The sequence below is a fragment of the Pocillopora verrucosa genome, chromosome 5 (genome assembly GCF_036669915.1).
Source record: "Pocillopora verrucosa isolate sample1 chromosome 5, ASM3666991v2, whole genome shotgun sequence".
Lineage (NCBI taxonomy): Eukaryota > Metazoa > Cnidaria > Anthozoa > Scleractinia > Pocilloporidae > Pocillopora > Pocillopora verrucosa.
In genome coordinates, this window is record NC_089316.1 from 15489309 (window position 1) to 15505114 (window position 15806).

A 15806-nucleotide genomic window follows, 5' to 3' on the forward strand; every position below is an offset into this window, starting at 1 on the left:
AACTCTCAGCTTATTTTCAGATGCAAATCAACGTTACTGTCAACGTCCTAACAAAAGTGGAGACTATTACATCGAACTCAATTTTATCTTCTAATTTTAGCGATTATTAACTGTTGAGGGATCCGAAATAACACCTTAACAATTACGAAGACGTCTAGAGTCTGGCAATCTGCAGACAATGCAGAGCCACTCGTCCTCCGAGGCAGTCTTAAATCCCTCGCACTGTACTATGTCGTCCCAACACTCGAGCATTGAACAATGACAAAATAAATTAGTGTCACAAGTTTGTTTCTTATTGAATCTAACGGTGTTCGACTATCGCGGAAAAGGTTCAAAAACGACCTCTTTCCAGACATTAAACTAAATTCTTGTCCATTTTCCCTTGGTCAAAAGAAACATCCGACGGGATGCCAGTTCGTATGCATTAACGATACGCATGTTTTGAATTGAAAACATACTTTAGTACGCTCTGGAACGTAAAGTATCATCCATTTTTACTAGAACTTTAAGGATGATGTTTTCACTCAGTTTTGTTGGGGGGTCCAGATCCGCGGAGGGGGGTCCAAATCCGCTAGCGGATTTGGACCGGGGAGGTCCATGTCCGCTAGCGGATTTGGACCGGGGGGTCCATATCCGCTGGGAAACCGGCTCAGTGGCTTCAATGAGTTAGCCGGTTGGCCCCCCTTTACACCAAATTGCAAAGGGCAGTATTTCGAAAAAATATATTCCATGCGGAATAACAAGGGCCTATAAAAGATTTCTAAGGTAAGGAACTATTGATGTCAAAGCAAACATAAAAAGCTTAGTGCAGCTGCGACTCAAACAATGCTTTGCTTGTGTCATTGCAATGTTGATTTTGTTCATTTCAATATGGAATATACACGAAAGCGTACTGAAAACGATTCTGGTGTGAGCTTTTCGTCCTTTTTTATTGAAAGGTAATCGGCCAAAGAGAGGTTATTTTTTCTCATTGTTACGGTGAAAGTTTTCCTTTTCAGCGTAAGATGTTTTCCCTGATAAATATCAGGATGTAATTTGATTAGCTCTCGGCTAACCTGTTTAACTTTTTTAACAGAAAGACAAAAATCATAGATGCTTTTTAAATTGATATTTTCTTCAATTGTGAGGATTCATTTTTATTATTTGTTGAAGAAATGACAGAGTTGGCTAAAGCTCGAAGCAGTTTACTAGCCGTAGTAAATTGAATTAGTCAATTAAATGCAAAGAGGGAAAATTTAATTAGCGAAGTTGGAGTGAATTTATTTTGCCAGTTTTGTGTCATCATGGACGTTAAGTGCTCTTTTAGCTCCTTAGTCGTTGGTTCTTGCTCTTATGACCCCAGAGATAGGAGCAGATCAACTGAGGTTATTCCATTTCTGAACTGCAAAATAGACATCGCGGGTCATAAGTCTTCCTTGTCAATAACTGACGTAGAAACCGAAATCGAACTTATTTTGGGAAGAGTATCTACATCCTTTTCTTCGGAGTTAGACCTTTCAGCATTAACGATTTGTCCCCGGCACCGCTCATCCCTTGGTATTGGGTGGCGTCGAGGATCGAATCTGTGCCGAGTTCCACCGCTAATCTCGAAGCACGGCGGACAAGCCCAAAAAAACGCAAAGGCAGAAAGAGGACTTGGCAAAAGTGCTTGTTATTTGATATGGAAGAAACTGGGAATTTTCATTCCTGTAGGTTCAGGTATCTATACATCATTTTTCATCTTTTTCAATCAAACAGACCAGCTCTAAAATGGCGGTCCAATCTGACACTTCAATTAAATCACTTTGTAAGCACTTTTCTTTTTCTTTTATTTTGACTTTTTCAATAATTAAGTAGCTGTGACGGTCGCAAATTCAATAGCCTTTGTTTATTTACGTGTTTCTTTTCCTTTCATTATTCTAACATTTTATGTTAGTGATTGTAGCATCAAAAAGGTAAATTTAGAAGCCTTCACCGAACTCCTAAAATTACAGCTTTTTAAAGCAGATTCCCTGATGGCCTATAGATAGTTACAGGAGACTCAGCCCCTAAAGGGTACCTTTATCAGGCTTCAGGTATATCAAAGGGTAGGGAATTGAAGAGTTGAAGTATATGAAAGGGCAGGAAAATCTATCATTTAAGTTTTTTAAAACAGGTTCCCTTACTTGTGTAAATTAAGACCGTAGTTGTTCAGAATAGTGATTATATCGTATCAGCAAAAACCTACATTTTCCATCGATTCACTCAACAGGTATTTGTAGCAACTGCCGGGTTAATCTTGACATGCAGAAAATAGGGGAGCTGCCCACAAAGCTTCCGGAGACCAAGAACCTTTCTTACGAGGAAACTGAGACTATTAAGACTTCTGTAAGTTCTGAACTGGCACTCAATGGAAATAGTGTTATTAACAGTAGCACCAAACAAGGCCCGCGGGGCAAAAAAGATAAAGAAATAAAAAAAAAATGGATAGGGACCTTATCATCACAAAGTCTGCATGAGCGGGCCCCGTTTCCTTGCTGCCTTTCCTTAAAATGTAACGAATAGGGATAGAGAGCACAAATTAACCGATTTCGTAGACCTCAGACTGTGTGCTGGTATCCAAGAAAACAATGCCATATGCTTATTTTGTGCCTTCTACGTCAGTTTTTCCTGAGTTCCGCAGATAATGAAGAGGTTTAATACCCCGTGCATTTTATGTCGCCCTTGCGTCTGCACACAGTTTAAATTTATTCAGCAAATTTTCTATTTTTATTCTGACCAAAATCTGAGAACTTGAAGCAGTGGCAACAAGTTAAAGACCACGTAGTCCGCGATGGTAAGCTGAGGCCAAATTGTTCTTTTAAGAAAAAAGGTTTCATTTTAAAAAAAAAAACTGCATTTTTGCTTCCACTTGCCCCCACCTACACACACGCATCCCTCCACCTTATACCGCCAGGGATACGAGTTCATGTGATTTTCTCAAGGTTAAGGATACGGTGAATAACGCCCAGAAAAACGTTTCGGGTTTCCAATATACCACTCCGGGTTCCTCTACCACTCGCTTTAAAGTGCGTACTTATTTGTCATAATGAAAGGTATTTTATGTAATAAATTAGGCACTTTTTATCATAAATGAAGGCAGCAAAAAACGTTTTATTTTTAGTCCATAATAAAGGCAACAAAGATCAGGAGGGATTATTGATCTTTGTCTAAGTGTTGGTTAACTTTGATAATTATGTACCCAATTAATTTTTTTTAATACATTTTACGCTAAAAATCTAGGTTAGCACACTCGCACATAGCCGGGATAAATGAAAATTTAAAACGGTCAGTGCGAAAGCGCGGCATGTTAAAAACGCGCCGGTGTCTAGTATTGTAAGCTGAAAAATGCCTATATCTGGCAGCAAATTATATAATTTTTGAGATGGATTTTAGACAGACAAAAACAGATCCGTACATAATTTCATGCGTCTGTCATAGAGCGAAGCTAAACCGTGCCTGTCTAAAGAGTCATGGTATGACAGTTCTGGTGAATGATGGATAATGCGCGTGTTTGGACCCTTTCAATGTCATCACTAAGATACGCAGGTAACGCATGATGGAATATTTGTGCGCAGTATTCCAGAACAGGACGTATAGTTGTACAATAAAAATTAATTATGTCATCCGCTGGAACGCGGGCTCTCTTTAGGAGGACTAACCATCAACCCTCCTAGAAGAAACCGAGACAAGCGCTACATGAATGAAGTCGTAAGAACCTATTGACCACCTTAACAGTTTCTTAAGAAGTCAAGACGTTAGTCCTATTAGATACACCCTAAAGACACCTTGGAACGATGCCAGTGGAAGGACTAGACGACTGCATGAGCGCAAAGCCAAGCAAGCGGTTTCAGCTGTTCTTGGTGAAATATAGCGCCTATAATGATCCAGATCTTCTCTTCTCCTCAAAACAAAATGAAACTGGAAATCACTTGTTCTAGTGGTTTGGATAAAGAATTGATGTACACGCTAGCAAACTGATACAAAAAGGAAACGAAAGGGATTCTCGCAGGCAGATATTGTCCATAATGGCGGATAAGGTTAGCTTGGCAACAATTCAACAGTGAATCCCAGGCCTGACAAGTTATCGGTTTAAGGTCGCCAGGCAGCATGCTGCATTCCATGGCAGTGGAAAACTGGTGCTTACCAATGCACAAACGAAGTCATTCATACCTGAAGCAAAATTAGCGCATTTCCTAGACTTTATCACAAGCTCCCATGTAATTCAAGATCTTCCATTCGGAGCCAAGACAATAACATTGTCAACTAACGAGGTCATCCAAGTTCTAAATGTGGTACGGAACATGATACCCGAACGAATCGTTTGCCAGTACCAAAAATATTCTGCCGAGCATGATTTCACACCCATGAGTCGCAGTACACTCCTAAGAATTCTGCATATTTGTTCCGCTTTGACTCGCAAGTCATTGCAAGGGTTAGATTACGTAAGCTGTTCTGGTGCGCAGGCATTTGAAGATCTTGTGAACGTTGTGCACCAGCTCGGGGAAAACGGAATGGGTCTTACATGGGCAAAAACACAAAAGGAAGCTTTAAAGGAGGCAAAGCGGTACCTCAAGACTGATTTCAAGGTAAAATAAGAAAGTGAAAAAGGGAAATAATTTTGTTGCATGCCTGGCGTAGGTGTATTATAAATGTTACTCGACTGCCTACTACATGAGTGCTCTCTAATTGGTTACTGCTCGCGTCTAGGTAGGTGAATAAGTGTGGATTCCCACTGTCGCGTAAATTTCACGTGCATACACACGTAGCTTTTAGGCGCGTAATTTAAATAGAGGCAATGTTTGAAAGGTCGCACGTAAACGTGAAAGTTGAGCGAGGTTTAGCTTTTACGTTTACTCGTGGCATTCCATACGTTCTTCTATTTTATTCACACCCTTAACCCTATTTAGACCGGAGAGGGTTTGAAGTCCCCCTTTGCTTAAAAGTTGAATAACTTCAAAACCGCTCAAGCTTTGAGCACCAAACCTAGCGACTTTTCCTAAAAATCATCTGGGGACATTTTAAAGTCGTCGTGACTTGTAGGTCAGCATTGACGTTACCATGGCAACCGAGTTTTGAGAGCCATATTTTCCAAAACTTGCTGTTTTACTCATTCAATTATACCCTTACACTGTTCTCATACGCCGTCAAGAAATGCAGTGTTAATATTGTGATTCCGTGACTGGTCGATTCCCCAATATCACGTTTAGTCACGAAACAATTCGTCACGCGGAGTCTCCGGTCGATAGAGTTTAGCGTTTCAAAATGGCTAAAATTCACCCAGTTTGGCTTTTCTATCTCACTCATTAAGTAGAAACGCAACTTTGCAACTGTAAAACCTACAAGGATTAAGAAAAATGAGTATTTGGGGATCAAATATCCACTCTCATGGATTTCGAAACTGGAAGTGTTTACTCAATTACCGCCGACCCACCATGAAAATTCCTTAACTTCGATACCGCCTTATAGAGATTTCATTCAATAACCCAAGCTAATTCCCAGGTATGTTTTAGATGTATGTCTAAATGTGGGATTTAACTAGAATGAAGTCAATTTGGAGTTATACCACATGTGCAATATTGCCGTCGAAAATCAATAACAAAACGGAGTTTTTGTTATCCATAAAACCTATTCCTCATTTTTGAATAATTTCTGCTCGGTGAGTGTCGCTTTTGCTCTAAAAGAATCTTCTAGTAAAAGAAGAACAGTGATTCTGTTGAAATAAAGTGTCCAAATTTCTCCGTGCGACTTTGTTTGCGAACGAGAGGCAAGTTGATGTATGCAAATTTCACGTAAATGATTAGCCAATTTTGTGATTCCGACCACAAAAAAACCGATATTCTAATTTTTCTAAAAAATAAAAAGCTTTTGGCGGGAACAATCCACATCAGGTATCTTATCTACCTAAAAGCTATTTATGGGAAAAAAAACGAAAGAAAGCGATTTTTCAACTCTTGCCACGAAATTAAGATTTTGGTCGATATTTCCTGACCATCGCTCTTAAAAACTTACTTAAACCCACTACAGACTATAACTTAGCTCTCTACGGAAACCAAAGACTCACCTTTGCCTCCAAATCTCCACAAAATACACAATTTTTGAAGGATATCACAGTACTGAGCTATCTACCGATCTGGTCGATATTTCCTGACCATCGCTCTTAAAAACTTACTTAAACCCACTACAGACTATAACTTAGCTCTCTACGGAAACCAAAGACTCACCTTTGCCTCCAAATCTCCACAAAATACACAATTTTTGAAGGATATCACAGTACTGAGCTATCTACCGGTAGAGCTTCCTTGATAGTCAGTCTTTTCCGAAAAACTAAATTACCGCTCCTAGCTGACTGAGTCCTTATATACATTCACGACGTATTTTAAAACATTCCGGAATTCGAGGCTTACAACACAACTGTTGTGGCAGAAATACATCATAATTACATACCTAATAGAATGTTTTAGTTTTCCATGCTATGTTATCAGAAAGTTTGAGTATGAATGTCATAGTGACTGATAATTTTTGAAAAGATTTACAGTCTCTATCCACAACACACCTAATACGACTTAAAAATCCTTGTAAATAATGATGCCAATGAAAGCGTGACCGAACATAATAAACAACTGGCTCATAATCACGGACTGCCGTGATCCATAGAATAGAATAACAATTACATGCCCAGAATGGGTGGGTATTAAAAGCTGCTTTTAGTCTCTAACGACCTGAGTAAACATCAAGAGTCCAAAGCGTTTTGTAATAAGCAAAATACGATGCTCAAAGTTGTGCTTAAAACTTACTTAGTGAAGCTCTTCGATTGGAATAGATATAGGTGATACTAAGATTATTGGAAAGCTCTCTAATGCCCATAGTTGTTTAAATTTGCCGCGGGGGGGGGGGGGGAGTGTGTTCTAACACTCGGATAAACAACAATTGTTGAATCGACTCTGATGATGATTTCCGCTGAGGTTATAGAAACGTTAGTCACTATTACTGACAACCTTCTGTCACAACTTCTCAGGAGTACTCCTACTTGGAAGATCAAACTGCGCCGTCCAAAGGTAGTCTTCTGTTCAAACTATTCACTATTTAACACTAATCATAAAAAGTGGATCATATGAAATTCTGAAAGTCCCTGTTATACAATAATATACATGTGCCAATAAATCGATTTGTGAATCATTTCGCTGTGCAGAATAACTTGCTTATAGCATTTAGTCTGTGCTACAGTAGCGCAGATCACAAGCAGGTGGCTTTTGTAGTTCGTAAATAAAGTAGGATCCGCAGTCTTTCACTTTAATATGCATTGATTTCTTGCAACAATCTCCACCTCTGGTAAAGCAGACCTCGGAGGAAACCTCACCATCTGCTAATGTGGGGTGACCACCTTTTAGCCAGCCTGATAAGGCCGTACCACATCTATTTTCCGGTACGCACTGGGTTGGCATTTTTGTTCCTGCATCTCCCACGAAACGATACCATTTCCTGGATATTATGGATGAGGAATCGTCGTCACATTTTTCTCCACCGTTGGGTGTGATGTAAGTGCTCTTTCTATCAGCATCGCTCAGGTTTATGTAATTATAGCACGGATCGGCTAAAAGGTTGAATTTCGGTTAATGCGATGTTTAATATATTTCGTCATAAGAAAGCTTAAGAAAAAAAACGCTATTATATAAACTGCGGTGGTTTAAAACGATTTCCCGCCCGGAGAAGAGCTGGGAAATTCTTGTTAAACACGTGTGTAATATTACGATAATTTTTTACATGTGTTTAATTTCACAATCAGCTGTGTCAGGTTAATAAATGAATGGCAAAGCGTTGACCGTTCTCAATCCAGGGTCGTATGTTGAAATTTTCTTGAATTATGGCTGCTAAAAAAAAACAAAGAAAAATTCGTATTTCTAACAGACAATGTCACTCAAAATTTCTTAGAAGGGGAAGTAAAACAAAATACGAAAAGAAAAACCTAAAGTTAGGTCCTCGACCTGGGTAATGGTATTTTTCGTGGTTGAGAACTAAAATCGACAACTGGAAGATTTGCCACAGGCCGATTTCTGGCGTGTACATGAAAAAAGTTCTTTTGTCGGTAAGGAAAAAGTCAATAACTGAGAATTTTGTAAAAAGAAAGCTACGCCCATTGTCTGTTTCTGTAATGGTTCAACGCATATATTCATCTTGAGCGTTATCGCCGATGCGCTTTACGCCTTTTTTTTTTTCGTGGATTGTGAAACCTATATAAGTTTTGTGCTCGGTGAAGAAGATTCCTCATGGGGACTCAGAATTTTTCTTTATCCCACGCTCGTGACAAGACGAAAAAACATCTTTCTTAATTCTTCATCGAGCTCAAAACTTACCATCTCTACTATTTATATCAAAGGTAAATGTTGTTTGTTTATAACATGACTGATAAATATTTTATCAACACATGCTCTGGACGATAGTGTTTCCTAACAGCCAATCAAATCGTGCATCTGACAAAAATTCGCGTTGTAAAAAGTCAAGTTGCTATGCTCGTAGTTTCGTCGGCTACACTCAAATTTGTCTGCGTTTTCCTTATTTGGACAAATATTCTTCCATTAATTACTATTTAGATAAAGAAAAACAAACAAACTGAATCTTGCTATCAGTCTAAAGGTGATTCCTCAGTATTGCACAGGGCATCCTGTACTGCGAATACAAATCACGTAATCAGGCAAGTAAGCGCACACATTCCGAGAACACAGTATTGCTTTTCAATAAATGGACCATGCAAACAGGCACAATGCTCTTTAGCTCTTGAACGAGCGGGGTGACCTCTATTTTTCATTGCATAATTTTTTTGTACAAATCTTCCCCTTCAACTTGGAGAAATTAAGAAAATTGTCGAAGGCAAAAAAAAAAAAAAGAAGACATAGCTAAAAACGTGCACAAAGCTCGTTACTTGATGATGAAAATCATTACCTTGAAAACAACGACGTGAGGAACGTTTTGAGTGATAATAATTACTAATGTATATAAATAATTTCCACAAATTACATATCAAATTTTCCACTCGCTCGAGACTTTGTACCTTTTAAGTTTTTTCTTTTAATTTTTATTTCGAAATCCCTTGATTCCAGCTACCGAAAAATGTACCTTGAAATGACGCGCGGAAAAAATTGCTAGTAGAGGCATAAAAGAGGTAAGTGTTGCCCGTCATTTCTCTCAAACAAGCCAGGTGACCTGCCTTTCTTATAGCATTTTTCGAAACAGCCATTGGTAGGAAACATTTAAAGGCAGACTAAAAAAATTGTTAGATGTCTTTTTTTTTTTTTTTTTCTGAGAAATTACCTTATTAGCTCAGAGTGAGAAAATCGTAGCTGCGGTCAACATCGATTTTAACCAATCAGACTTTTCTGTTTAATTGAGACATCATCAATATAATTACATTTGCAGAACATTTATGCATCATCAAGAATAAATTATTTTCTCTCCTGGTGGACAAAAACCACCTTCAAGTCCAAAAGTATGATGTAAAAAATCAAATTTATCTTTCTTTATCCCCGATGTTTTGTCGATGGACGTTTCCAAGCAAACTAAAGGTACTAAAAACTAACGTTACATGGCCAAAAAAGAATAGCCATTCACTCAACATTATTTACAGCGAGTTCAGCCAGTACCATCTCCTAAAAAATATATAAGGCATGGATTAAAAGAGACTAACCTTTACAAGTCAGACCATCCCCAATGTATTTAGGATTACATGCGCAACTGTAGGAGCCCTGGGTATTACTGCAAGAGGCGTTCTTATCGCAGATGTTCATCTGTGAACACTCGTCAATGTCTGATGGGGATCAAGTGCACCACGTCTCAACTCAGAGTTGGATGTTATGATGAAAAATGTTTTGGTGAATCAAGATATAATGAATACCTATCCAAAATACTGCAAATCTAATCTCAAAGGATGTGGGACAAAACAAAACAATCCACAATTTTTAATGAGGGATGAATTTTAGGATAAATGATTGACTACTTCCGGCCTTATAGTTTAAGCTAAAACGACGTTTCAGATTATCTCCCGCATTGAGTAGCTGGGATTGTATGTATAGAAAGAGCAGCAATGGAGGTTGCCTCTCTTCGGACGTAAAGGACTTTTCTGGACATTGAAGAAAAGTTATCAAAATCACCTGAGCAAGTTTGTCCATCTCCAGTGTATCCAGTGTGGCATGTACATACATGTGATCCAATTGTGTTGGTACAGTTAGCATTCACATGACAAGAAAGATTTCTTGCACATTCGTCAATATCTGAGAAATGACAGGCTTTCAATCACGATTCTTGGAGTATGATACATGTATAAATCTCCTTATTTTGAGCATTGAGTGCATTTCGTCCTCTTGCTTTCAATTGGGATCATTTTTTACCATTGATCAAAAATATTAAGGCAAGGGTAACTACTTTATCAAAACAAACAAACAAACAAACAGAGGAGGTACGTACAAATTAAACAAACAGTTAAAAATAAAAACACAAGCAAACAAATAAAGTCATAACGAGGCAATTACAATCTAAAGGCCTTTACCTGTGCAGTTCCGTCCATCTCCGTTAAATCCAAATAAACAGGTGCACACAAAGGATCCATTTGTGTTTTGACAAGTAGCGTTCAGGTGACAATTGTGAGTATTTTTTTTGGCATTCATCAATATCTAAAAAAATGGGAAAGAAAAGAAAAATTCTACAACGTTAGTGGTTACACGAGTGAGATATACATTCGTTTTTTAAACTTTTATGATGTGAAAGAGCATTAAGTTATTTATCATTGTGACAAATTAATTATTTACTTAGACTCAACTGAAAAACTTCCACTGCAGCGGAATCTCTCTCGAGACACCGTTCCAAACTGTAGTCTGATATCAATCGTCAAAGATTAACCTTGTTAGCCTTCCTTGGTAGACTTTTTTTTCGCGGATTGTGAAAATTCTAATTTTATTCTTTAAAAAATTCTATTTTTTTCTTAGTAAAGGCTTATTTTTGTCTTTTACATGAACATATTTTTCTTTCGGTAAGGAAAAAGTCAACTGAGAATTTTGTGAAAAGAAAGTTACGCCCTTTCTCTGTTTCTGTAATGATTCAACGCGTTTTTTCATCTTGACCCTTATCGCCGACGCGCTTTACGACTTTTTTTCGCGGATTGTGGAACCTATTATATCATTCTTTTAAAAAGTCACTTTTCATTCTCAGTAAAAGCCTATCGTGTTTATATGATAATCAAAATAGCACATGGTTGCTTGCGGTCATGTAACTTCTCTTCTCTTGTTCAACTCGATACCAAGAGATTATAACAGTTTATATTCTCATAAGATAGCGACTTGAACACTCGAGGAGGTGAACACGTGAGAACAAAATGACCAAGTTTCCTCGTGATAAATCGTCTAATTGTCTTGCAACGCAGCTGAACGGCGCGGCACTGTAGTCGAACGTGTCATGCAGGACTATTCTACATATTGTAGAGAAGAGATTAAATTTACCTGTGCAGTTTGCTCCGTTTCCAGTATATCCAGCATGACACTGACATACATGTGATCCAAGGGTGTTCATGCATGCAGCATTCACGTGACAAGAGTGATTTCCTTTACACTCGTCAATATCTGTAAAATCAACATAAAAACATAAAAAAAAATTGTAATTGGAGAAAAGTTGCCGAGGATAAGCTGATAAGCCTTTGTCTTGTGGTTCTAGACGTGAGCACTTCACATTACCACATACCATATTTTTTCTCAGTTTCCCCAATTTCAAATCCGGTTTTCTGTCCTGTAAGCCTACCATCAAGTCTCCTTTGCCAGTTGAGATTTTTTACCACTGACTGTTTATTGAATACAATGGTGTCATTATAGCCATTGTCTTCAGGCCTGCACTCATCTCTTTTTTATACAAGGTATGCTGGTAAAACAAGTCTTGCAAAGATGATAGTGCTTTTATTCCCAATGGGAATGGTTACAAAAGAAACGCATCAAGTACCTTTGCAGTCGCCTCCATTTTCAGTATATCCGGGGTGACAAGTACAAGTGTACGATCCTTTGGTGTTCGTGCAGGTAGCATTCACGTGACAAGAGTGATTTCCTTTACACTCGTCAATATCTGAGAAACCATTGATAAATTTTGCACTTTATCATTTTTATGACTCATAGTTATATAATTCCTCTTATCATTGCAAAATATGCAACAGAATATGTAGATCGTAGTAACTCTATCGTAGTAACTCTGTGCATAAACATACATGTATAACGCTGCTTAAAATTATGAAACGATTAACAAAAATTAGTTATATATGGAAATATCAAAACTACCTGAACATGAGCGTCCATCGCCGATGTATCCCACTTTACATGTGCATTTGTAAGAACCATGTGTGTTAGTACAGTTTGCATTCACGTCGCAGTCACTGATGTTAAATTTACATTCATCCATATCTAGAATGTAGAAAGAGAGGCGGTCACTAAGTTAGAGCAACTTGAGAGAGGCATCCTCACTAGAACTGATGCAAACCAAATATTACGATAATGATATCAATAATAGTATAATTTATAGTAATTTCATGATACTGATAACTCGCCACAAAATAAAATAGCTGAAGCAAAGTTATGGGACCTACCTTCGTTAACCATATCACAGTAAATCAGTTTCGCCTTTCCTTTCCTAGTTGGATCTAACCAGTACTTGCCGCTTATGGTGTATTTACCTCCACTCGCCTTTATTTCATGACAAGACAGCTCCGGTAATTCAGGGATAGAACCTAAGGGAGCTGCAGTAAAGATATGTTTGACATTCACTTCCTATTCTTAGCTCTTCCAGGTGAGAAGGAACCAGGCTGAGGATGGAGAAGATTTAAAGAAATAGAAATCACATAGATAGAGAGACATTTGATTTTTTACCTCTGCCGTTCAATCGCCGGATGTAAAACCAAGCGGGTGCTGAAAGGAAATTCTCTGGTCTCGCCTCCTTAGTGCGGTTATTTAGTTCACATATTTGGTATTTTCGATTGTAGTTATAGCTTTGGCACGTGATCTCTTGTCCACATTTGACATCGCAAAGGTGAGGAGCTGCTAGTGACCACCTTTTGAAGACATGTTTCTTGAGAGCCATTCCTTGTATGTTTACTTCTGTTCTACATTGATCGTTAGCTGCGACAAACTCCATGGTAGAAGCGAAAAGGACGAATCTTAAATGGCAGAACAGCCACCACATACTTCTTTACTTGAGCTGAATCTGAAAATATTGAGAATAGGATTAACACATTAAAGATATTTAATCATTTAATCAAGGATTAAAGAAAAAAGACGAGTTTCCCCTCAACAAAACTTGTTTGGTACCAGATGAAGCCATATAGCAATAATACTACACGTACATTAAAACCTTGCCTGTAAATTTGTTCAGGCACTTTCTAGTTCATGATGTGAGTAAACAATTTGCACAAGGCTCGATAGGGTGCCAATCATTAAGGAAGATCAGCACAACTATTAGCATTAAGCTTTTATTTTGAAGGCTCCTTCAGTTTCTGTGGAATGATAACTTTGATCCGCTTAAGGCATTTTGAAATGTCCTCTCGATAGGCCTGATCATTTTACGCCTCCATAGAAGAACGAATGTTCAAGCATTAAAATCTTCATTTCGAAATATTGGTTCTAAATGTGAAGTGACAACGACTCAAACTCGACAAAGAATTCAGATTAAATAACATAGCCTCATTATGAGCGAGAAAAAATACAATCTTTAAAAAGTTGGCTAATTAACATTTATAAGCTGCTGATTATCCTCATTTTTTATGAAATAAAAATCCCGAAGATTGTTTAAACCCTTTATTCATCTACAAAGTTCAGTAACCAAAAGGGTAAGAAAGATTCAAATACAAGGCTTCCTACTATATCTGATGAATAATCCTTTCTAAGTTTTTCTTAACACATTCAGCATTTTAGACAGGGATCAGACTTTAGCGACCTTTTGGTAATTTTTTAGATAAACAGAGCAACATATTATTTACCAGAACTTTTGTGGTGCATAGAAGTAATCATGTAAAGGTTCAGTTAGTAAACCTCGAGTATTGATAATCTGCTTTCGTTGAAAAAGACCTCAAGATAATTTCCTTTTAAAATCGCACCATACCCTTATTTGGGAGTGAAGCCAACCTTTTTCCTTTGAAATGCAGAATTAAAGGACTCAGGTTAATTAAGGCCTGGGTCAAAAATGATTTTCGCCTCCAGTGCCCCCCTAGCAAGGTTCGGGGAATTCGCGTGGATTGCGCGAGTAACTCTAGTTACTTGGAATCAAGATCGCGTAGTTCGTGAACGGCATCCGCCATTTTGAAGTGTCGGCTTTGCATTGGTTTTTCCCATCTTCGCTGGTGAATCCGACAATTTAGAGGAAGACATCAAAAGAAGGTAATAACATTTTCTTTGCTATCTTCATTTCCTCAAAAGATGGCATGATATCGCTATCTTTAAGCCAAAGAGAACCCTTTTGAACCTACGAAGACTTCTAAACATGTTCATTGACTTCACTGCAAATACAATGCAACATGAATTTATAATATAGCGCTCATTTCTAGAGCTCAGTAGCGTTTTACAATGTTTGTAACTTATGCATAGAAAAAAGTACTATGTTTTGTAACAAATGCATAGAAAAAAGTTTCATTGTGGATATACCATTCAATTTTGAAATTACATTTAGCTTGATAAATCCTCTATCATATCATGATGTGTATACTTATGGTGTCTATCAAAATTTAGGCTTTTGAATGCTTTGGAAACAATTTCTCCAAGAAGCAGATGAATTTACTTACAAAAGTAATCCCCCAAAGCAGTTGTTAGGTAAGTTTAATTGCTTCTGAACACTCGCGTGTCAAAATGGCGGACACTAAGTTGAATACGTGACTGCGAGTTTTCAAAATTCCCACCTCTTAAACAGTTTTAAGTTATCTTTTTTCCAAATAAATAGGAACCTGTAGGATTACTTTCATTGACAGCGGTTGGAACCAGGTAAAGGCTAAGATGTTTTCGGGCGAAAACCATGATAGGGGAAGCAGCTTCGCAGAGACAAAACTTGATTTAATCTGCCTAGCACATCTCTCTTTTTTTGGCAGCCATTCCAAGTGGGAAAACAATGAAAAACGTCTCAAATATTCATAGCGATAACTGCATTTTGATTTGCCTTGTGTTTAGTGGTGGGAATTTGCTCAAGAAAGCAACCGACGAATTTGGCGCCTAAATTAACTGTTTCTGGCTGTTGAGAGTATCATATTATGCTGCTACAATTCAGTCCGAGAGAGATGGTAATGATACACATTTTTGCCAAGTATGAGAAAAATCCCTCGCAAAATAGTTAAGTTATTCTCAATTTTGTGAAAAATATGGGTTAAAGGCAAGGTGACCCAGGCCTTAATTAACCTGAGGAGCCGCGGCTAAATATCCTTTCCGTAAAGAATATAAATTTTCCAGGGAAAGTATTACTCAAATCATCCATCGGTGTTTTCGATATGATAAACTCTTACCTCTCAAGATGCAAAGCTCTTTGGTCCCTCACTGCTTTTGAGGTAAAATTGCTTTCTTTTGTAACAATATGGTAGCTATGGTTACCACAGAAACACCTGGTTTCAGGCCAAAACGATGATTAACACTAGATAAGAACTTCCTTTTTCCTTCTACAATGTCACAGAACCATGGCAAAGATCAAATATTTGTTTAGGAAAAACTACGCAAATGTCATCACGATCTCAAATTTTGCAATGAGCGCAATTTTCAGCAGGTTTCTTTGACAAATTATTATTATGAAACATCAAATTCGGTCTAAAGTAGCTT

The 15806-nt window shown here is 37.9% G+C and overlaps 1 protein-coding gene and 1 pseudogene across 1 annotated transcript; one reads left to right on the forward strand and one right to left on the reverse strand.

The window, feature by feature from the left end:
* The first annotated feature begins 3494 nt into the window (after positions 1 to 3494).
* LOC136280738 (uncharacterized) lies at positions 3495 to 4595 on the forward strand (annotated as a pseudogene).
* Positions 4596 to 7208: 2613 nt separating this feature from the next.
* LOC131780791 (uromodulin-like) lies at positions 7209 to 13152 on the reverse strand. The gene is made up of 8 exons (XM_066166418.1): positions 12888 to 13152; positions 12608 to 12757; positions 12303 to 12425; positions 11974 to 12093; positions 11484 to 11603; positions 10143 to 10262; positions 9680 to 9799; positions 7209 to 7591 (listed from the first exon to the last, which is right to left on the reverse strand). The coding sequence occupies exons 1-8, from the start codon at positions 13150 to 13152 to the stop codon at positions 7209 to 7211; spliced, it is 1401 nt and encodes a 466-aa protein (XP_066022515.1).
* Between the last annotated feature and the right edge of the window lie 2654 nt (positions 13153 to 15806).

What these genes read in the sequence shown, in the direction of transcription:
- LOC131780791 (XM_066166418.1), bottom strand. Translation starts at nt 13,152, where the DNA reads ATGGAGTTTGTCGCAGCTAACGATCAATGTAGAACAGAAGTAAACATA. An exon ending in CTGTGATATGGTTAACGAAG is followed by an intron (nt 12,426 to 12,607) that starts GTAGGTCCCATA and finishes TCTACATTCTAG; the next exon opens with ATATGGATGAATGTAAATTT. An exon ending in AGATGGACAAACTTGCTCAG is followed by an intron (nt 9,800 to 10,142) that starts GTGATTTTGATA and finishes GATCCCCATCAG; the next exon opens with ACATTGACGAGTGTTCACAG.